Genomic DNA, 22500 nt, shown 5'->3' on the forward strand with positions numbered 1-22500 from the left:
AGAGCTTTATGATAAAATAGATATTGGATTTGAAAGTAAGACTAAAAAGCTAGAGGAGAGGATTCAGGATATGCTGGAAGCCAGTTTTGATCCACTACACCTAACAAACTTCAACAAATGCAACGAAGTCCCAACTGACACGCGAGGACATGAAAAAATCCTATCGGTACTTCAAAATCTTCAGAGGGACTTAATCCGCCATCAGGAAGATGTTCAAAGATGGTGGATGCAGGAGGAATGCAATGGAGATCTTGCGTCTGAAGAAATAAATATGTATCGTTTGGAGAAAGAAAATGAGAAGATTCTTTGTCAACTGGAGGAAGAAAGAGAGCGCAGTAAAGAGCAAATAAATAAAATGGCTGAAAAAATAGTAATCACTCGTTTGAAGAAAGAAAATGAAGTTCATTTGGAAGAAAAAGAGAAGATTCTTCGTAAACTGGAGGAAGAAAAAGCGGAGATTCTTCTTGAACTGGAGGAAGAAAGAGAGCACAGTAAAGAGCAAATAAATAAAATGGCTGAAGAAAGAGTGGAGATGAATAGTTTAAAGGAACAAAATCGAATTCAGATGGAAGAAAAAGAGAAGATTCTTCGTGAACTGGAAGAAAAAGAGGAGATTCTTCTTGAACTGAAGGAAGAAAGAGAGCACAGTAAAGAGCAAATAAATAAAATGGCTGAAGAAATAGTGGAGATGAATAATTTGAAGGAACAAAATCGAATTCAGATAGAAAAAAATGAGAAGATTCTTCGTGAACTGGAAGAAAAAGAGGAGATTCTTCTTGAACTGGAGGAAGAAAGAGAGCACAGTAAAGAGCAAATAAGTAAAATGGCTGAAGAAATAGTGGAGATGAATAGTTTAAAGGAACAAAATCGAATTCAGATGGAAGAAAAAGAGAAGATTCTTCGTGAACTGGAAGAAAAAGAGGAGATTCTTCTTGAACTGGAGGAAGAAAGAGAGCGCAGTAAAGAGCAAATAAGTAAAATGGCTGAAGAAAGAGTGGAGATGAATAGTTTAAAGGAACAAAATCGAATTCAGATAGAAGAAAATGAGAAGATTCTTCGTGAACTGGAAGAAAAAGAGGAGATTCTTCTTGAACTGGAGGAAGAAAGAGAGCACAGTAAAGAGCAAATAAATAAAATGGCTGAAGAAATAGTGGAGATGAATAGTTTAAAGGAACAAAATCGAATTCAGATGGAAGAAAATGAGAAGATTCTTCGTGAACTGGAAGAAAAAGATGAGATTCTTCTTGAACTGGAGGAAGAAAGAGAGCACAGTAAAGAGCAAATAAGTAAAATGGCTGAAGAAATAGTGGAGATGAATAGTTTAAAGGAACAAAATCGAATTCAGATGGAAGAAAAAGAGAAGATTCTTCGTGAACTGGAAGAAAAAGAGGAGATTCTTCTTGAACTGGAGGAAGAAAGAGAGCGCAGTAAAGAGCAAATAAGTAAAATGGCTGAAGAAAGAGTGGAGATGAATAGTTTAAAGGAACAAAATCGACTTCAGATGAAAGAAAAAGAGAAGATTCTTCGTGAACTGGAAGAAAAAGAGAAGATTCTTCGAGAACTGGAAGAAAAAGAGAAGATTCTTCGTCAACTGGAGGAAGAAAGAGAGCACAGTAAAGAGCAAATAAATAAAATGGCTGAAGAAAGAGTGAAGATGAATAATTTGAAGGAACAAAATCGAATTCAGATGGAAGAAAAAGAGAAGATTCTTCGTGAACTGGAAGAAAAAGAGAAGATTCTTCGTCAACTGGAAGAAGAAAGAGAGCACAGTAAAGAGCAAATAAATAAAATGGCTGAAGAAATAGTGGAGATGAATAGTTTAAAGGAACAAAATCGAATTCAGATGGAAGAAAAAGAGAAAATTCTTCGTGAACTGGAAGAAAAAGAGGAGATTCTTCTTGAACTGGAAGAAGAAAGAGAGCGCAGTAAAGAGCAAATGAGTAAAATGGCTGAAGAAAGAGTGGAGATGAATAGTTTAAAGGAACAAAATCGAATTCAGATAGAAGAAAATGAGAAGATTCTTCGTGAACTGGAAGAAAAAGAGGAGATTCTTCTTGAACTGGAGGAAGAAAGAGAGCACAGTAAAGAGCAAATAAGTAAAATGGCTGAAGAAATAGTGGAGATGAATATTTTAAAGGAACAAAATCGAATTCAGATGGAAGAAAATGAGAAGATTCTTCGTGAACTGGAAGAAAAAGAGGAGATTCTTCTTGAACTGGAGGAAGAAAGAGAGCGCAGTAAAGAGCAAATAAGTAAAATAGCTGAAGAAAGAGTGGAGATGAATAGTTTAAAGGAACAAAATCGAATTCAGATGGAAGAAAAAGAGAAGATTCTTCGTGAACTGGAAGAAAAAGAGGAGATTCTTCTTGAACTGGAGGAAGAAAGAGAGCGCAGTAAAGAGCATATGGTCGAAACAATACGAGGAAGCAATGAATGTCTGACAAGTAAACTCGACAAGCAACATGACCCTAACACAAAAATAGAAAACATAGGTGAGGACCTACTTAAATTGGAGTCTATACTATTAGAGGAAACGGAGGACCATCGGAAACCAACTGACCAAAACTTGGAGGATACGTTTGAAGTGGAAAGCGTAGCGTATGTTCCCGAAGAGACGAAAGAACAACACTACGACACAAACTCGTCTGGAACAGAAAGGGTGCATTTCCTTGGCACAGAGAAACATAACCATCTTGACTTTAGGAGTAACATAGTTCAGGACCTATTGAATGGCATCCAAAATCGTTTGAGAGAAATCCCGATTGAGCAAAAGAATATGCCACTTAGAGCCCATTTAGCAGGTCATCAGGTCCTCCTTAAAAAGGCCAAGGGATCTGCCCTCCAGAAGGCAGTACTCAAATTCCAGCAGTGCTGGTGTCCGAATGAACAGCCCAAGAGTAAACAAGACCAGCCTACTGGGCCCAATGAACCAAAGGAAATAGAATTCTTGGAAGAGAAGAAAGAGTATGCAGCAATGGAAGCATTTTATAATAAAATGGACGCCAAACTTACTTATGAGATTAACCGGGTGGGAGAAAGAATGCAGGATATGATAAATGCCCAAATGGAAACATTCCGTCTGAAGATAGAAGAGGAGCTGCTAGTACACCCAACAAGCTACAAAAACTTTAGCAACGAAGTTCCAGCTGATGAAGAAGGACAAGAAAAGCTCCTATCGATAGCTCAAAATCTTCAGAGGGACTTCAGCCACTATACGGAGGATATTCAAAGATGGAAATTACAACGGAGAAGCAAAGGAGATCTTAAGTCCGAAGAAAAAGTGGAGATTAGTCGTTTGAAGAAGGAAAATGAAGTTCATTTGGAAGAAAAAGAGAAGATTCTTCGTGAACTGGAAGAAAAAGAGAAGATACTTCGTCAACTGGAGGAAGAAAGAGAGCGCAGTAAAGAGCAAATAAATAAAATGGCTGAAAAAATAGTAGAGATCACTCGTTTGAAGAAAGAAAATGAAGTTCATTTGGAAGAAAAAGAGAAGATTCTTCGTAAACTGGAGGAAGAAAAAGCGGAGATTCTTCTTGAACTGGAGGAAGAAAGAGAGCACAGTAAAGAGCAAATAAATAAAATGGCCGAAGAAATAGTGGAGATGAATAATTTGAAGGAACAAAATCGAATTCAGATGGAAGAAAATGAGAAGATTCTTCGTGAACTGGAAAAAAGAGAGGAGATTCTTCTTGAACTGGAGGAAGAAAGAGAGCGCAGTAAAGAGCAAATAAGTAAAATGGCTGAAGAAAGAGTGGAGATGAATAGTTTAAAGGAACAAAATCGACTTCAGATGAAAGAAAAAGAGAAGATTCTTCGTGAACTGGAAGAAAAAGAGAAGATTCTTCGAGAACTGGAAGAAAAAGAGAAGATTCTTCGTCAACTGGAGGAAGAAAGAGAGCACAGTAAAGAGCAAATAAATAAAATGGCTGAAGAAATAGTGGAGATGAATAGTTTGAAGGAACAAAATCGAGTTCAGATGGAAGAAAAAGAGAAGATTCTTCGTGAACTGGAAGAAAAAGAGAAGATTCTTCGTCAACTGGAGGAAGAAAGAGAGCACAGTAAAGAGCAAATAAATAAAATGGCTGAAGAAATAGTGGAGATGAATAATTTGAAGGAACAAAATAGAATTCAGATGGAAGAAAATGAGAAGATTCTTCGTGAACTGGAAGAAAAAGAGGAGATTCTTCTTGAACTGGAAGAAGAAAGAGAGCGCAGTAAAGAGCAAATAAGTAAAATGGCTGAAGAAAGAGTGGAGATGAATAGTTTAAAGGAACAAAATCGACTTCAGATGGAAGAAAAAGAGAAGATTCTTCGTGAACTGGAAGAAAAAGAGAAGATTCTTCGAGAACTGGAAGAAAAAGAGAAGATTCTTCGTCAACTGGAGGAAGAAAGAGAGCACAGTAAAGAGCAAATAAATAAAATGGCTGAAGAAAGAGTGGAGATGAATAATTTGAAGGAACAAAATCGAATTCAGATGGAAGAAAAAGAGAAGATTCTTCGTGAACTGGAAGAAAAAGAGAAGATTCTTCGTCAACTGGAGGAAGAAAGAGAGCAGAGTAAAGAGCAAATAAATAAAATGGCTGAAGAAAGAGTGGAGATGAATAATTTGAAGGAACAAAATCGAATTCAGATGGAAGAAAAAGAGAAGATTCTTTGTGAACTGGAAGAAAAAGAGAAGATTCTTCGTCAACTGGAGGAAGAAAGAGAGCGCAGTAAAGAGCAAATAAGTAAAATGGCTGAAGAAAGAGTGGAGATGAATAGTTTAAAGGAACAAAATCGACTTCAGATGGAAGAAAAAGAGAAGATTCTTCGTGAACTGGAAGAAAAAGAGAAGATTCTTCGAGAACTGGAAGAAAAAGAGAAGATTCTTCGTCAACTGGAGGAAGAAAGAGAGCACAGTAAAGAGCAAATAAATAAAATGGCTGAAGAAAGAGTGGAGATGAATAATTTGAAGGAACAAAATCGAATTCAGATGGAAGAAAAAGAGAAGATTCTTCGTGAACTGGAAGAAAAAGAGAAGATTCTTCGTCAACTGGAGGAAGAAAGAGAGCACAGTAAAGAGCAAATAAATAAAATGGCTGAAGAAATAGTGGAGATGAATAGTTTGAAGGAACAAAATCGAGTTCAGATGGAAGAAAAAGAGAAGATTCTTCGTGAACTGGAAGAAAAAGAGAAGATTCTTCGTCAACTGGAGGAAGAAAGAGAGCACAGTAAAGAGCAAATAAATAAAATGGCTGAAGAAATAGTGGAGATGAATCGAATTCAGATGGAAGAAAAAGAGAAGATTCTTCGTGAACGTGAACTGGAGGTCGAAAGAGAGAACAGAAAAGTGGAGGAAGAAGACGAAAAAATGCTGCAAAAGATGGTTGACGAGTATAGGAAACTCATAGAAATCCACCTAAGAGATTGCACCGATAGGAAACTCTTAGAAATCCAACTAGGAGATCTCAACGATAGAGAGATTGAAATCAAGGAAATGAGAAGAAGGATAGAGCAATTACAAAATGAAAATATGGACAAAGACGAGAGAATAAGACTCCTTGAAAGTTTAGTGAGTCTTCACACAGGCATGGGAAGTAATTTTGAGTGAGCATCTCATATATGAAACTAAAAACACTAGAAAAAAATAAAAAAAATCTATAAATAGAAAAAAAAAATATAAAAAAAGGGGGATTTGGAAAATACGGTCCCCCAAAAATGAAAATCTATAAAATAAAAAAAATCCAAAGAATAAAAAGGCTACAAAATTAAAACATAAGGAAGGAAGGGGGAAAACGAAGGAAAAAAAAAGGAAAAAAAAGGAGGAAAGAAGAAAGAAGGAAAAAAGGAGAAAAGAAGAAATAAGCTAAAAATAAAATAACAAAAAAAGCAGGAGCCGCTGAAAAAGAAGCAGCACCATTAACAGAAGGAACCGCAGCAGTGGGTGAAGCAGCCTCAGATTGAGCGGCAGCAGTAATCTATTCTGGATACTTAGGAAAAATCAACAAGATGGACTCAGCAGAGGAAAGAAGCTACACTTGTTCTAGTATGCATTCTTCCTTGACAAAGATTCACCTGTACTGTTTCTTTGTCAGGTGAACAAATGCAGAAAAAACAAGTCTAACTTCTTTTCTTATGTTGTGTCCCTTGGAGAAGATTCCTTTGTACTGGAATAGTGGAAGAGAAGTGTCCGAACTAGGGTATGGTAGCCATCTAGATTGAGAGAGATTGTGGGAGACACAGTTGAAGCCAAGTTGATTCTATCCTTCCATATCTAAAGGGAATAATCTACAAGATGGACTCAGCAGAGGAAAGAAGCTACACTTGTTCTAGTATGCATTCTTCCTTGACAAAGATTCACCTGTACTGTTTCTTTGTCAGGTGAACAAATGCAGAAAAAACAAGTCTAACTTCTTTTCTTATGTTGTGTCCCTTGGAGAAGATTCCTTTGTACTGGAATAGTGGAAGAGAAGTGTCCGAACTAGGGTATGGTAGCCATCTAGATTGAGAGAGATTGTGGGAGACACAGTTGAAGCCAAGTTGATTCTATCCTTCCATATCTAAAGGGAATAATCTACAAGATGGACTCAGCAGAGGAAAGAAGCTACACTTGTTCTAGTATGCATTCTTCCTTGACAAAGATTCACCTGTACTGTTTCTTTGTCAGGTGAACAAATGCAGAAAAAACAAGTCTAACTTCTTTTCTTATGTTGTGTCCCTTGGAGAAGATTCCTTTGTACTGGAATAGTGGAAGAGAAGTGTCCGAACTAGGGTATGGTAGCCATCTAGATTGAGAGAGATTGTGGGAGACACAGTTGAAGCCAAGTTGATTCTATCCTTCCATATCTAAAGGGAATAATCTACAAGATGGACTCAGCAGAGGAAAGAAGCTACACTTGTTCTAGTATGCATTCTTCCTTGACAAAGATTCACCTGTACTGTTTCTTTGTCAGGTGAACAAATGCAGAAAAAACAAGTCTAACTTCTTTTCTTATGTTGTGTCCCTTGGAGAAGATTCCTTTGTACTGGAATAGTGGAAGGGAAGTGTCCGAACTAGGGTATGGTAGCCATCTAGATTGAGAGAGATTGTGGGAGACACAGTTGAAGCCAAGTTGATTCTATCCTTCCATATCTAAAGGGAATAATCTACAAGATGGACTCAGCAGAGGAAAGAAGCTACACTTGTTCTAGTATGCATTCTTCCTTGACAAAGATTCACCTGTACTGTTTCTTTGTCAGGTGAACAAATGCAGAAAAAACAAGTCTAACTTCTTTTCTTATGTTGTGTCCCTTGGAGAAGATTCCTTTGTACTGGAATAGTGGAAGAGAAGTGTCCGAACTAGGGTATGGTAGCCATCTAGATTGAGAGAGATTGTGGGAGACACAGTTGAAGCCAAGTTGATTCTATCCTTCCATATCTAAAGGGAATAATCTACAAGATGGACTCAGCAGAGGAAAGAAGCTACACTTGTTCTAGTATGCATTCTTCCTTGACAAAGATTCACCTGTACTGTTTCTTTGTCAGGTGAACAAATGCAGAAAAAACAAGTCTAACTTCTTTTCTTATGTTGTGTCCCTTGGAGAAGATTCCTTTGTACTGGAATAGTGGAAGAGAAGTGTCCGAACTAGGGTATGGTAGCCATCTAGATTGAGAGAGATTGTGGGAGACACAGTTGAAGCCAAGTTGATTCTATCCTTCCATATCTAAAGGGAATAATCTACAAGATGGACTCAGCAGAGGAAAGAAGCTACACTTGTTCTAGTATGCATTCTTCCTTGACAAAGATTCACCTGTACTGTTTCTTTGTCAGGTGAACAAATGCAGAAAAAACAAGTCTAACTTCTTTTCTTATGTTGTGTCCCTTGGAGAAGATTCCTTTGTACTGGAATAGTGGAAGAGAAGTGTCCGAACTAGGGTATGGTAGCCATCTAGATTGAGAGAGATTGTGGGAGACACAGTTGAAGCCAAGTTGATTCTATCCTTCCATATCTAAAGGGAATAATCTACAAGATGGACTCAGCAGAGGAAAGAAGCTACACTTGTTCTAGTATGCATTCTTCCTTGACAAAGATTCACCTGTACTGTTTCTTTGTCAGGTGAACAAATGCAGAAAAAACAAGTCTAACTTCTTTTCTTATGTTGTGTCCCTTGGAGAAGATTCCTTTGTACTGGAATAGTGGAAGGGAAGTGTCCGAACTAGGGTATGGTAGCCATCTAGATTGAGAGAGATTGTGGGAGACACAGTTGAAGCCAAGTTGATTCTATCCTTCCATATCTAAAGGGAATAATCTACAAGATGGACTCAGCAGAGGAAAGAAGCTACACTTGTTCTAGTATGCATTCTTCCTTGACAAAGATTCACCTGTACTGTTTCTTTGTCAGGTGAACAAATGCAGAAAAAACAAGTCTAACTTCTTTTCTTATGTTGTGTCCCTTGGAGAAGATTCCTTTGTACTGGAATAGTGGAAGAGAAGTGTCCGAACTAGGGTATGGTAGCCATCTAGATTGAGAGAGATTGTGGGAGACACAGTTGAAGCCAAGTTGATTCTATCCTTCCATATCTAAAGGGAATAATCTACAAGATGGACTCAGCAGAGGAAAGAAGCTACACTTGTTCTAGTATGCATTCTTCCTTGACAAAGATTCACCTGTACTGTTTCTTTGTCAGGTGAACAAATGCAGAAAAAACAAGTCTAACTTCTTTTCTTATGTTGTGTCCCTTGGAGAAGATTCCTTTGTACTGGAATAGTGGAAGAGAAGTGTCCGAACTAGGGTATGGTAGCCATCTAGATTGAGAGAGATTGTGGGAGACACAGTTGAAGCCAAGTTGATTCTATCCTTCCATATCTAAAGGGAATAATCTACAAGATGGACTCAGCAGAGGAAAGAAGCTACACTTGTTCTAGTATGCATTCTTCCTTGACAAAGATTCACCTGTACTGTTTCTTTGTCAGGTGAACAAATGCAGAAAAAACAAGTCTAACTTCTTTTCTTATGTTGTGTCCCTTGGAGAAGATTCCTTTGTACTGGAATAGTGGAAGAGAAGTGTCCGAACTAGGGTATGGTAGCCATCTAGATTGAGAGAGATTGTGGGAGACACAGTTGAAGCCAAGTTGATTCTATCCTTCCATATCTAAAGGGAATAATCTACAAGATGGACTCAGCAGAGGAAAGAAGCTACACTTGTTCTAGTATGCATTCTTCCTTGACAAAGATTCACCTGTACTGTTTCTTTGTCAGGTGAACAAATGCAGAAAAAACAAGTCTAACTTCTTTTCTTATGTTGTGTCCCTTGGAGAAGATTCCTTTGTACTGGAATAGTGGAAGAGAAGTGTCCGAACTAGGGTATGGTAGCCATCTAGATTGAGAGAGATTGTGGGAGACACAGTTGAAGCCAAGTTGATTCTATCCTTCCATATCTAAAGGGAATAATCTACAAGATGGACTCAGCAGAGGAAAGAAGCTACACTTGTTCTAGTATGCATTCTTCCTTGACAAAGATTCACCTGTACTGTTTCTTTGTCAGGTGAACAAATGCAGAAAAAACAAGTCTAACTTCTTTTCTTATGTTGTGTCCCTTGGAGAAGATTCCTTTGTACTGGAATAGTGGAAGAGAAGTGTCCGAACTAGGGTATGGTAGCCATCTAGATTGAGAGAGATTGTGGGAGACACAGTTGAAGCCAAGTTGATTCTATCCTTCCATATCTAAAGGGAATAATCTACAAGATGGACTCAGCAGAGGAAAGAAGCTACACTTGTTCTAGTATGCATTCTTCCTTGACAAAGATTCACCTGTACTGTTTCTTTGTCAGGTGAACAAATGCAGAAAAAACAAGTCTAACTTCTTTTCTTATGTTGTGTCCCTTGGAGAAGATTCCTTTGTACTGGAATAGTGGAAGAGAAGTGTCCGAACTAGGGTATGGTAGCCATCTAGATTGAGAGAGATTGTGGGAGACACAGTTGAAGCCAAGTTGATTCTATCCTTCCATATCTAAAGGGAATAATCTACAAGATGGACTCAGCAGAGGGAAAAAGCCACACTTGTTCTAATATGCATTGTTCCTTGATAAAGATTCACTTGTACTGTTTCTTTGTCAGGTGAACAAATGCAGAAAAAACAAGTTTGATTTCTTCTAGTAAGTTGTGTCCCTTGGAGAAGATTAATTGTACTGGAATAGTGGAAGAGGAGTGCCCGAACTAGAGTATGGTAGCCATCTAGATTGAAACATTGAGAGACACAGTCGAAGCCAAGTTGATTCTGGTCTTCCATATCTAAAGGGAATATTCTACAAGATGGACTCAGCAGAGGGAAAAAGCCACAGTTGTTCTTGTATGCATTGTTCCTTGATAAAGATTCACTTGTACTGTTTCTTTGTCAGGTGAACAAATGCAGAAAAAACAAGGCTGATTTCTTCTTGTAAGTTGTGTCCCTTGGAGAAGATTAATTGTACTGGAATAGTGGAAGAGAAGTGCCCGAACTAGGGTATAGTAGCCATCTAGATTGAGAGAGATTGTGGGAGACACAGTTGAAGCCAAGTTGATTATATAATTCCATATCTAAAGGGAATATTCTACAAGATGGGCTCAGCAAAGGGAAAAAGCCACAGTTGTTCTAGTATGCATTGTTCCTTGATAAAGATTCACCTGTACTGTTTCTTTCTCAGGTGAACAAAAGCAGAAAAAACAAGGCTGATTTCTTCTAGTAAGTTGTGTCCCTTGAAGAAGATTAATTGTACTGGAATAGTGGAAGAGAAGTGCCCGAACTAGGGTATGGTAGCCATCTAGATTGAGAGAGATTGTGGGAGACACAGTTGAAGCCAAGTTGATTCTATAATTCCATATCTAAAGGGAATATTCTACAAGATGGGCTCAGCAGAGGGAAAAAGCCACAGTTGTTCTTGTATGCATTGTTCCTTGATAAAGATTCACTTGTACTGTTTCTTTGTCAGGTGAACAAATGCAAAAAAAATAAGGCTGATTTCTTCTAGTAAGTTGTGTCCCTAGTAGAAGATTTCTTGTACTAGAAAAGTGGAAGAGAAGTGCCCGAACTAGAGTATGGTAGCCATCTAGATTGAGACATTGAGAGACACATTCGAAGCCAAGTTGATTCTGGTCTTCCATATCTAAAGGGAATATTCTACAAGATGGGCTCAGCAGAAGGAAAAAGCCACAGTTGTTCTAGTATGCATTGTTCCTTGATAAAGATTCACTTGTACTGTTTCTTTGTCAAGTGAACAAATGCAGAAAAAACAAGGCTGATTTCTTCTAATAAGTTGTGTCCCTAGTAGAAGATTCCTTATACTAGAATAATGGAAGAGAAGTACCCGAACTAGGGTATGGTAACTATCTAGATTGAAACACATTGAGAGAGACAGTCGAAGCCATGTTGATTCTGGTCTTCCATATCTAAAGGGAATAATCTACAAGATGGACTCAGCAGAAGGAAAAAGCCACAGTTGTTCTAGTATGCATTGTTCCTTGATAAAGATTCACTTGTACTGTTTCTTTGTCAGGTGAACAAATGCAGAAAAAACAAGGCTGATTTCTTCTAATAAGTTGTGTCCCTAGTAGAAGATTCCTTGTACTAGAATAATGGAAGAGAAGTGCCCGAACTAGAGTATGGTAGCCATCTAGATTGAGACATTGAGAGACACATTCAAAGCCAAGTTGATTCTGGTCTTCCATATCTAAAGGGAATATTCTACAAGATGGACTCAGCAGAGGGAAAAGGCCACAGTTGTTCTAGTATGCATTGTTCCTTGATAAAGATTCACTTGTACTGTTTCTTTGTCAGGTGAACAAATGCAGAAAAAACAAGGCTGATTTCTTCTAATAAGTTGTGTCCCTAGTAGAAGATTCCTTGTACTAGAATAATGGAAGAGAAGTGCCCGAACTAGAGTATGGTAGCCATCTAGATTGAGACATTGAGAGACACATTCAAAGCCAAGTTGATTCTGGTCTTCCATATCTAAAGGGAATATTCTACAAGATGGACTCAGCAGAGGGAAAAAGCCACAGTTGTTCTAGTATGCATTGTTCCTTGATAAAGATTCACTTGTACTGTTTCTTTCTCAGGTGAACAAATGCAGAAAAAACAAGGCTGATTTCTTCTAATAAGTTGTGTCCCTAGTAGAAGATTCCTTGTACTAGAATAATGGAAGAGAAGTGCCCGAACTAGGGTATGGTAACCATCTAGATTGAAACACATTGAGAGACACAGTCGAAGCCAAGTTGATTCTGGTCTTCCATATCTAAAGGGAATATTCTACAAGATGGACTCAGCAGAGGGAAAAAGCCACAGTTGTTCTAGTATGCATTGTTCCTTGATAAAGATTCACTTGTACTGTTTCTTTGTCAGGAGAACAAATGCAGAAAAAACAAGGCTGATTTCTTCTAATAAGTTGTGTCCCTAGTAGAAGATTCCTTGTACTAGAATAATGGAAGAGAAGTGCCCGAACTAGGGTATGGTAACCATCTAGATTGAAACACATTGACAGACACAGTCGAAGCCAAGTTGATTCTGGTCTTCCATATCTAAAGGGAATATTCTACAAGATGGACTCAGCAGAGGGAAAAAGCCACAGTTGTTCTAGTATGCATTGTTCCTTGATAAAGATTCACTTGTACTGTTTCTTTGTCAGGAGAACAAATGCAGAAAAAACAAGGCTGATTTCTTCTAATAAGTTGTGTCCCTAGTAGAAGAATAATGGAAGAGAAGTGCCCGAACTAGGGTATGGTAACCATCTAGATTGAGACATTGAGAGACACATTCGAAGCCAAGTTGATTCTGGTCTTCCATATCTAAAGGGAATATTCTACAAGATGGACTCAGCAGAAGGAAAAAGCCACAGTTGTTCTAGTATGCATTGTTCCTTGATAAAGATTCACTTGTACTGTTTCTTTGTCAGGTGAACAAATGCAGAAAAAACAAGGCTGATTTCTTTTAATAAGTTGTGTCCCTAGTAGAAGATTCCTTGTACTAGAATAATGGAAGAGAAGTGCCCGAACTAGGGTATGGTAACTATCTAGATTGAGACATTGAGAGACACAGTCGAAGCCAAGTTGATTCTGGTCTTCCATATCTAAAGGGAATATTCTACAAGATGGACTCAGCAGAAGGAAAAAGCCACAGTTGTTCTAGTATGCTTTGTTCCTTGATAAAGATTCACTTGTACTGTTTCTTTGTCAGGTGAACAAATGCAGAAAAAACAAGGCTGATTTCCTTTAGTAAGTTGTGTCCCTAGTAGAAGATTTCTTGTACTAGAATAGTGGAAGAGAAGTGACTGAACTAGAGTATGGTAGCCATCTAGATTGAGACATTGAGAGACACATTCGAAGCCAAGTTGATTCTGGTCTTCCATATCTAAAGGGAATATTCTACAAGATGGACTCAGCAGAAAGAAAAAGCCACAGTTGCTCTAATATGCATTGTTCCTTGATAAAGATTCACTTGTACTGTTTCTTTCTCAGGTGAACAAATGCAAAAAAAAAAAAAACAAGGCTGATTTCTTCTAATAAGTTGTGTCCCTAGTAGAAGATTCCTTGTACTAGAATAATGGAAGAGAAGTGCCCGAACTAGGGTATGGTAACCATCTAGATTGAAACACATTGAGAGAGACGGTCGAAGCCAAGTTGATTCTGGTCTTCCATATCTAAAGGAAATATTCTACAAGATGGACTCAGCAGAGGGAAAAAGCCACAGTTGTTCTAGTATGCATTGTTCCTTGATAAAGATTCACTTGTACTGTTTCTTTGTCAGGTGAACAAATGCAGAAAAAACAAGGCTGATTTCTTCTAATAAGTTGTGTCCCTAGTAGAAGATTCCTTGTACTAGAATAATGGAAGGGAAGTGCCCGAACTAGGGTATGGTAACCATCTAGATTGAAACACATTGAGAGAGACAGTCTAAGCCAAGTTGATTCTGGTCTTCCATATCTAAAGGGAATATTCTACAAGATGGACTCAGCAGAGGGAAAAAGCCACAGTTGTTCTGGTATGCATTGTTCCTTGTTAAAGATTCACTTGTACTGTTTCTTTGTCAGGTGAACAAATGCAGAAAAAACAAGGCTGATTTCTTCTAATAAGTTGTGTCCCTAGTAGAAGATTTCTTGTACTAGAATAGTGGAAGAGAAGTGCCTGAACTAGAGTATGGTAGCCATCTAGATTGAGACATTTAGAGACACATTCAAAGCCAAGTTGATTCTGGTCTTCCATATCTAAAGGAAATATTCTACAAGATGGACTCAGCAGAGGGAAAAAGCCACAGTTGTTCTAGTATGCATTGTTCCTTGATAAAGATTCACTTGTACTGTTTCTTTGTCAGGTGAACAAATGCAGAAAAAACAAGGCTGATTTCTTCTAATAAGTTGTGTCCCTAGTAGAAGATTCCTTGTACTAGAATAATGGAAGGGAAGTGCCCGAACTAGGGTATGGTAACCATCTAGATTGAAACACATTGAGAGAGACAGTCGAAGCCAAGTTGATTCTGGTCTTCCATATCTAAAGGAAATATTCTACAAGATGGACTCAGCAGAGGGAAAAAGCCACAGTTGTTCTAGTATGCATTGTTCCTTGATAAAGATTCACTTGTACTGTTTCTTTGTCAGGTGAACAAATGCAGAAAAAACAAGGCTGATTTCTTCTAATAAGTTGTGTCCCTTGTAGAAGATTCCTTGTACTAGAATAATGGAAGAGAAGTGTCCGAACTAGGGTATATAACTATCTAGATTGAAACACATTGAGAGAGACAGTCGAAGCCAAGTTGATTCTGGTCTTCCATATCTAAAGGAAATATTCTACAAGATGGACTCAGCAGAGGGAAAAAGCCACAGTTGTTCTAGTATGCATTGTTCCTTGATAAAGATTCACTTGTACTGTTTCTTTGTCAGGTGAACAAATGCAGAAAAAAAGGCTGATTTCTTCTAATAAGCTGTGTCCCTAGTAGAAGATTCCTTGTACTAGAATAGAAGAAGAGAAGTGTCCGAACTAGGGTATGGTAACTATCTAGATTGAAACACATTGAGAGAGACAGTCGAAGCCAAGTTGATTCTGGTCTTCCATATCTAAAGGGAATATTCTACAAGATGGACTCAGCAGAGGGAAAAAGCCACAGTAGTTCTTGTATGCATTGTTCCTTGATAAAGATTCACTTGTACTGTTTCTTTGTCAGGTGAACAAGTGCAGAAAAAACAAGGCTGATTTCTTCTAATAAGCTGTGTCCCTAGTAGAAGATTCCTTGTACTAGAATAGAAGAAGAGAAGTGTCCGAACTACTATGAGATTCAGGGCCTCTGTAACACGGTTTTTTTGGACTTTGCTCCTTATCAAAGCATCGGATGTAGCTGAAAGTTGACATATGTATATTTTACAACCACACACAATTTTTTTCAGCATTATGAATAACCTAAACCCGATAGTTTTAATTTTTATAGAGTAAAAATGCTTTAGCCGACGCCATGGCCAGTGATAACGAGCCAAGAGTTGAAAACATTCATTACGTAAGCAATGTAAACACCTTTTGACAAAATTTTGCCCGGCCCATCCACCAGACACCCATTCACCTTGTTCCATCGGCTCTGAAACCCATAACAGTCAAGAATAGCTAACAGGATTTGGAATTGCCCCCGTGGTTGCAAAACTGCATTTGTCTTACGACATGCAACTTTATAGTCAAGAGAAAGCCCGTGGCCATGTTTACTATAGTCTGAATAGGTAATTATTCAGTTTCAGTTTAAATCCAATGTTTATGGTCTGATTTGTATTTAGCGTAACATGATTATAATACTTGTAATATCATACAGGCTTTAGAACATTTCCATTAACTATTCACTATGCCACCAAGACAGAGAGAAAGAGAGAGATTGTATGTAAACAGTCTTTACATAACTATTCTTGTTAAAATAAGAATTTTGTGCTAAACTCTCCATCAGACCAACGGATCATCCGATATAATTTTTTTTCTTCTTCTTAGGCCGTATGACCGTGTTGGCTGTTTTGGGCATGACTGCATTTTGTAAATAAATCAAGAATAGTTTTAGGAGATTTATTTGTACATCTAATGGGAATTTATAGAAGTAAAGTGAGCATAATTCATTTATCCTTTAAAATAAATACTACATGTAGCAAAACAAATAGTAGTAAAGATGATAATGCAATGAAGGAATGATACAATATTTTATCTTTAGCTTCAACATCGGCAATAACATACCCAGTTGCCATAATTTGTCAGCTTAATTAAATAACTTATCATCTAATGTTTAACTCAATTTCTGAGGAGGCCATGGCTTATTGCACAGTGAAAAAACATTACAAAGACTTTATGAATGGCGGAACGATACATAAATGTGGGTGGGGTACCTGTGCGAGCATAGTAATACTACTGTCGCAGTAGTGCCGCAACAGTAGTATAAATGAAATAAACGTTTACGCCAACTGTTGGGATCCTTGAGGATCATTTAGCACTTCTTAAAACTACTCGAGAAATGAGAGTTTTTATAGCCAGAATTTAAATTTTATAATCCAACAATGCCCATGATAGCCTTCAGTGTTATCCTGAATTTTAACGAGGCCAAAGTGGGTGGAGGCTCATGAAGTCATCATTCTGACGATGATTATTGGTGAAGGTTTAAAGCCAAAATACGGTACCGGTTTTTTTTTTTTTTTACAGTAAATAGGTAGGTAGATACACAACAAATAAAAATTGCTTGACATTGGATATAGCAGTTATCAAATCAAGCTTGTCTACTACGTTTTTGAAAATTACCAACTATTCCCTACACCTTGTCAATCTGATTGTGACCTATAAAGTAGACTGTTATTTCTTAGGAAACTTATTTTGGGAGTTAGACTAATAATCGAAGTGTTTTTGTATTTATTAACATATTTTGTTGGTTTGTTCATTGTGACAATTATCAATGGAGAGGTTTCAGAGTTCATAAAGGTGTACTGCTTTGCTTTGATTTAAACTTTTGTGTCATTGTTGGCAGAGGTATAGCCTTCGTTACGTATAGCCAATCATCGATCGAGAAAGAGGGAAGAAATGCCGTCATAGGTTACGTAACGAGTGCGTTCGAAACCTTTTCTCTGAGTAAGTTGGCCCGTCTTCAAAAAACGTCACTTTTACTTAATAAAGTACCAAATTTATTCAACCTACGTAATGCAGAATATAGTCAAAATTTACGTGTAGATATAATGTTCATTCTGAAGAAGCGTTATATTTATGAAATTCATAGATAAAAAATTATTGCGGAAAAACCGTGTTACACGGGCCCTGAATCTCTTAGTAGGGTATGGTAACTATCTAGATTGAAACACATTGAGAGAGACATTCGAAGCCAAGTTGATTCTGGTCTTCCATATCTAAAGGAAATATTCTACAAGATGGACTCAGCAGAGGGAAGAAGCCACTCTTGTTCTAATATGCATTGTTCCTCGATGAAGATTCACTTGTACTGTTTCTTTGTCAGGTGAACAAATGTAGAAAGAACAAGGCTAATTTCTTCTAATAAGTTGTGTCCCTAGTAGAAGAATAATGGAAGAGAAGTGCCTGAACTAGGGTATGGTAACTATCTAGATTGAAACACATTGAGAGAGACAGTCGAAGCCAAGTTGATTCTGGTCTTCCATATCTAAAGGGAATATTCTACAAGATGGACTCAGCAGAGGGAAAAAGCCACAGTTGTTCTGGTATGCATTGTTCCTTGTTAAAGATTCACTTGTACTGTTTCTTAGTCAGGTGAACAAATGCAGAAAAAACAAGGCTGATTTCTTCTAATAAGTTGTGTCCCTAGTAGAAGATTCCTTGTACTAGAATAATGGAAGAGAAGTGCCCGAACTAGGGTATGGTAACCATCTAGATTGAGACATTGAGAGAGACATTCAAAGCCAAGTTGATTCTGGTCTTCCATATCTAAAGGAAATATTCTACAAGATGGACTCAGCAGAGGGAAAAAGCCACAGTTGTTCTAGTATGCATTGTTCCTTGATAAAGATTCACTTGTACTGTTTCTTTGTCAGGTGAACAAATGCAGAAAAAACAAGGCTGATTTCTTTTAATAAGTTGTGTCCCTAGTAGAAGATTCCTTGTACTAGAATAATGGAAGAGAAGTGCCTGAACTAGGGTATGGTAACTATCTAGATTGAAACACATGGAGAGAGACATTCGAAGCCAAGTTGATTCTGGTCTTCCATATCTAAAGGAAATATTCTACAAGATGGACTCAGCAGAGGGAAAAAGCCACAGTTGTTCTTGTATGCATTGTTCCTTGATAAAGATTCACTTGTACTGTTTCTTTGTCAAGTGAACAAATGCAGAAAAAACAAGGCAGATTTCTTCTAATAAGCTGTGTCCCTAGTAGAAGATTCCTTGTACTAGAATAGAAGAAGAGAAGTGTCCGAACTAGGGTATGGTAACCATCTAGATTGAAACACATTGAGAGAGACAGTCGAAGCCAAGTTGATTCTGGTCTTCCATATCTAAAGGGAATATTCTACAAGATGGACTCAGCAGAGGGAAGAAGCCACTCTTGTTCTAATATGCATTGTTCCTCGATGAAGATTCACTTGTACTGTTTCTTTGTCAGGTGAACAAATGTAGAAAAAACAAGGCTAATTTCTTCTAATAAGTTGTGTCCCTAGTAGAAGAATAATGGAAGAGAAGTGCCTGAACTAGGGTATGGTAACCATCTAGATTGAAACACATTGAGAGAGACAGTGGAAGCCAAGTTGATTCTGGTCTTCCATATCTAAAGGGAATATTCTACAAGATGGACTCAGCAGAGGGAAGAAGCCACTCTTGTTCTAATATGCATTTTTCCTTGATGAAGATTCACTTGTACTGTTTCTTTGTCAGGTGAACAAATGCAGAAAAAAACAAGGCTAATTTCTTCTAATAAGTTGTGTCCCTAGTAGAAGAATAATGGAAGAGAAGTGCCTGAACTAGGGTATGGTAACCATCTAGATTGAAACACATTGAGAGAGACAGTGGAAGCCAAGTTGATTCTGGTCTTCCATATCTAAAGGGAATATTCTACAAGATGGACTCAGCAGAGGGAAGAAGCCACTCTTGTTCTAATATGCATTGTTCCTTGATGAAGATTCACTTGTACTGTTTCTTTCTCAGGTGAACAAATGCAGAAAAAACAAGGCTGATTTCTTCTAGTAAGTTGTGTCCCTAGTAGAAGATTTCTTGTACTAGAATAGTGGAAGAGAAGTGCCCGAACTAGAGTATGGTAGCCATCTAGATTGAGACATTGAGACACACATTCGAAGCCAAGTTGATTCTGGTCTTCCATATCTAAAGGGAATATTCTACAAGATGGACTCAGCAGAAGGAAAAAGCCACAGTTTTTCTAGTATGCATTGTTCCTTGATAAAGATTCACTTGTACTGTTTCTTTGTCAGGTGAAAAAATGCAGAAAAAACAAGGCTGATTTTTTCTAATAAGTTGTGTCCCTAGTAGAAGATTCCTTGTACTAGAATAATGGAAGAAAAGTGCCCAAACTAGAGTATGGTAGCCATCAAGATTGAGACATTTATAGACACATTCGAAGCCAAGTTAATTCTGGTCTTCCATATCTAAAGGGAATATTCTACAAGATGGACTCAGCAGAGGGAAAAAGCCACAGTTGTTCTAGTATGCATTGTTCCTTGATAAAGATTCACTTGTACTGTTTCTTTGTCAGGTGAACAAATGCAGAAAAAACAAGGCTGATTTCTTCTAATAAGTTGTGTCCCTAGTAGAAGATTCCTTGTACTAGAATAGAAGAAGAGAAGTGTCCGAACTAGGTTATGGTAACCATCTAGATTGAAACACATTGAGAGAGACAGTCGAAGCCAAGTTGATTCTGGTCTTCCATATCTAAAGGAAATATTCTACAAGATGGACTCAGCAGAGGGAAAAAGCCACAGTTGTTCTAGTATGCATTGTTCCTTGATAAAGATTCACATGTACTGTTTATTTGTCAGGTGAACAAATGCAGAAAAAACAAGGCTGATTTCTTCTAATAAGTTGTGTCCCTAGTAGAAGATTCCTTGTACTAGAATAGAAGAAGAGAAGTGCCCGAACTAGGGTACGGTAACCATCTAGATTGAAACACATTGAGAGAGACAGTCGAAGCCAAGTTGATTCTGGTCTTCCATATCTAAAGGGAATATTCTTAAGATGGACTCAGCAGAGGGAAAAAGCCACAGTTGCTCTAGTATGCATTGTTCCTTGATAAAGATTCACTTGTACTGTTTCTTTGTCAGGTGAACAAATGCAGAAAAGAACCTGTCTGACTTCTAGTATAATGTGTCCCACTGGGATCGTAGAACTGTGGTTTCCGTTGAGCGCTGAGAAGGGTCGTGGGAACCAAGACTGCAAACTATTTTCCTTGAAAGTAGAAGCGGGCAAAACCCACCTGATGAGCCCTTTGGTAAGGGCGAAACCCTTATACAGTAGTAGTGACAATATTAATGAGAATGACAGATATTGGATGGACATTAAGAATAACAGCATGGGTCCCTCAGGATAGCAAACGAAGCAGGGGGAGGTAAATAAGACGATGGATTGACGAGCCAAGAAAATTTGCTGGTGTAGCCTTGCATGTAAAATATAGGCGACACTTATTTTTTACCCTACTCTCTTATTATCTTTTACTGGTTGGTATCCAATATATCTAAAATTAAAACGGTTAAAAACCTGGAATAAATATTGCTGGGCATTTACTGTTTTTTAATGCAAATTTTTAACAGTATCTTGAAACTACAATGGTCAATTATTATTATTATTATTATTATTATTATTATTATTATTATTATTATTAGATAAGCTACAACCCTAGTTGGAAAAGCAAGATACTCTAAGCCCAAGAGCTCCAACTGGGTAAAATAGCCCAGTGAGGAAAGGAAATAAGGAAATAAATAATCAATATGAGAAATAATGAATAATTGAAATGAAATATTTCAAAAACAATGACAACATCAAAACAGGAGGTACAGGGAACGCGATGGAGAGGGAGACCAAAGCGAAGGTGGAAGGATTGTATCAAGGATGACCTTCGAGCAAAGGGATTAAAAGGTGATGAAGTGTGGGACAGAGGTAGATGGAGAAAGCTGACCAGAAACATCGACCCCACATAGAAGTGGGAGAAGAGAGAGAAGAGAGAGGAGAGAGAGAGATACAACTAAGCTTCTAGAAGGTGAGCTTAGAAAAACCTTTGAAATTGAATGTAGGAATCAATTTGCAGTCTTAAGAGATTTCAAGAGACGAAGAACAGATGATTAATGAAGAATGGTGTGATATTAAGAACATATATCAGTCATTTGGTAGTGAAGTTTTGGGACAAAGTTACAAGGAGAAAGCCATGGATATATCAGTCATTTGGTAGTGAAGTTTTGGGACAAAGTTACAAGGAGAAAGCCATGGATATATCAGTCATTTGGTAGTGAAGTTTTGGGACATAAAGTTACAAGGAGAAAGCCATGGATATATCCGTCATTTGGTAGTGAAGTTTTGGGACATAAAGTTACAAGGAGAAAGCCATGGATATATCCGTCATTTGGTAGTGAAGTTTTGGGACATAAAGTTACAAGGAGAAAGCCATGGATATATCCGTCATTTGGTAGTGAAGTTTTGGGACATAAAGTTACAAGGAGAAAGCCATGGACATATCAGTCATTTGGTAGTGAAGTTTTGGGACATAAAGTTACAAGGAGAAAGCCATGGATATATCAGTCATTTGGTAGTGAAGGTTTGGGACATAAAGTTACAAGGAGAAAGCCATGGACATATCAGTCATTTGGTAGTGAAGTTTTGGGACATAAAGTTACAAGGAGAAAGCCATGGACATCAAATGATGCTTGAGATACTATAAAAAGGGAGACAAAGATAGAAATGGATTGTTGAAAGTTTTTGAGGAAGTGATGAAAATCACAGGGTATTTCAAGCTAAGTATTCCAGTATTGATAGTGAACTCAAAAGAAAAAGCCAGGAATGACTAGAGAGAATATTTAGACCGTAAAGCAGATGAGGCTGACAAAGCTATGAATTCAGGAAGTGACTATGATTTAAGAATTTTTCACAGAATTAGTAATGAAATCTCTAATAGAGCAAAGTAGTAGTAGCATATACCCATCAAAAAGAGAGAGATGGATCTGTTATAACAACATTAGATGAAGAAAGGCAGCGTTGGATGGAACACTTCAGTGAGGCTATGAATAGGAGATATGAAAGGAATGATTTGATTGATATAGCTGAAGCTGAGGAACGCCTTGATGTGCCCACGAATGAATTCAGTTTGTTTGAAGTTGAAGCTATCATTAAAAAACTCAAGAGATAGAAAGCCCTGGATACCATGAAATAACTGCTGAGATGATACTGGCTGAGAATGAAGTGTCCTCCAGAATATTTACAAGATTATTTGTAGAATGTTGCATGGAGAGGCAAACCCTGATGAATGGGATTTAGGGAAGTTGGTGAAAATGGCAAAAAAAAAAAAAAAGATCTGACTGATTGCAATAATTACAGAGGCATAACACTTA

General features: G+C 37.7%; 1 protein-coding gene and 1 long non-coding RNA gene across 2 annotated transcripts in view; one reads left to right on the forward strand and one right to left on the reverse strand.

Annotated features, from left to right (window-relative positions):
• LOC137614467 (trichohyalin-like) overlaps window positions 1–22298 on the forward strand; it is a 23209-nt gene extending 911 nt beyond the window's left edge. The window contains exons 1-2 of the mRNA XM_068344273.1: window positions 1–5551; window positions 22068–22298. The exon at window positions 1–5551 is cut by the window's left edge and continues 911 nt beyond it. Coding sequence (XP_068200374.1) covers window positions 1–5551; window positions 22068–22298 — 5782 coding nt within the window. The remainder of the gene's footprint in view (window positions 5552–22067) is intronic.
• LOC137659450 (uncharacterized) overlaps window positions 1–22500 on the reverse strand; it is a 112854-nt gene that overhangs the window by 73194 nt on the left and 17160 nt on the right. The gene's annotated exons all lie outside the window — the stretch shown is intronic.

Source organism: Palaemon carinicauda, chromosome 20 (genome assembly GCF_036898095.1).
Source record: "Palaemon carinicauda isolate YSFRI2023 chromosome 20, ASM3689809v2, whole genome shotgun sequence".
NCBI lineage: Eukaryota > Metazoa > Arthropoda > Malacostraca > Decapoda > Palaemonidae > Palaemon > Palaemon carinicauda.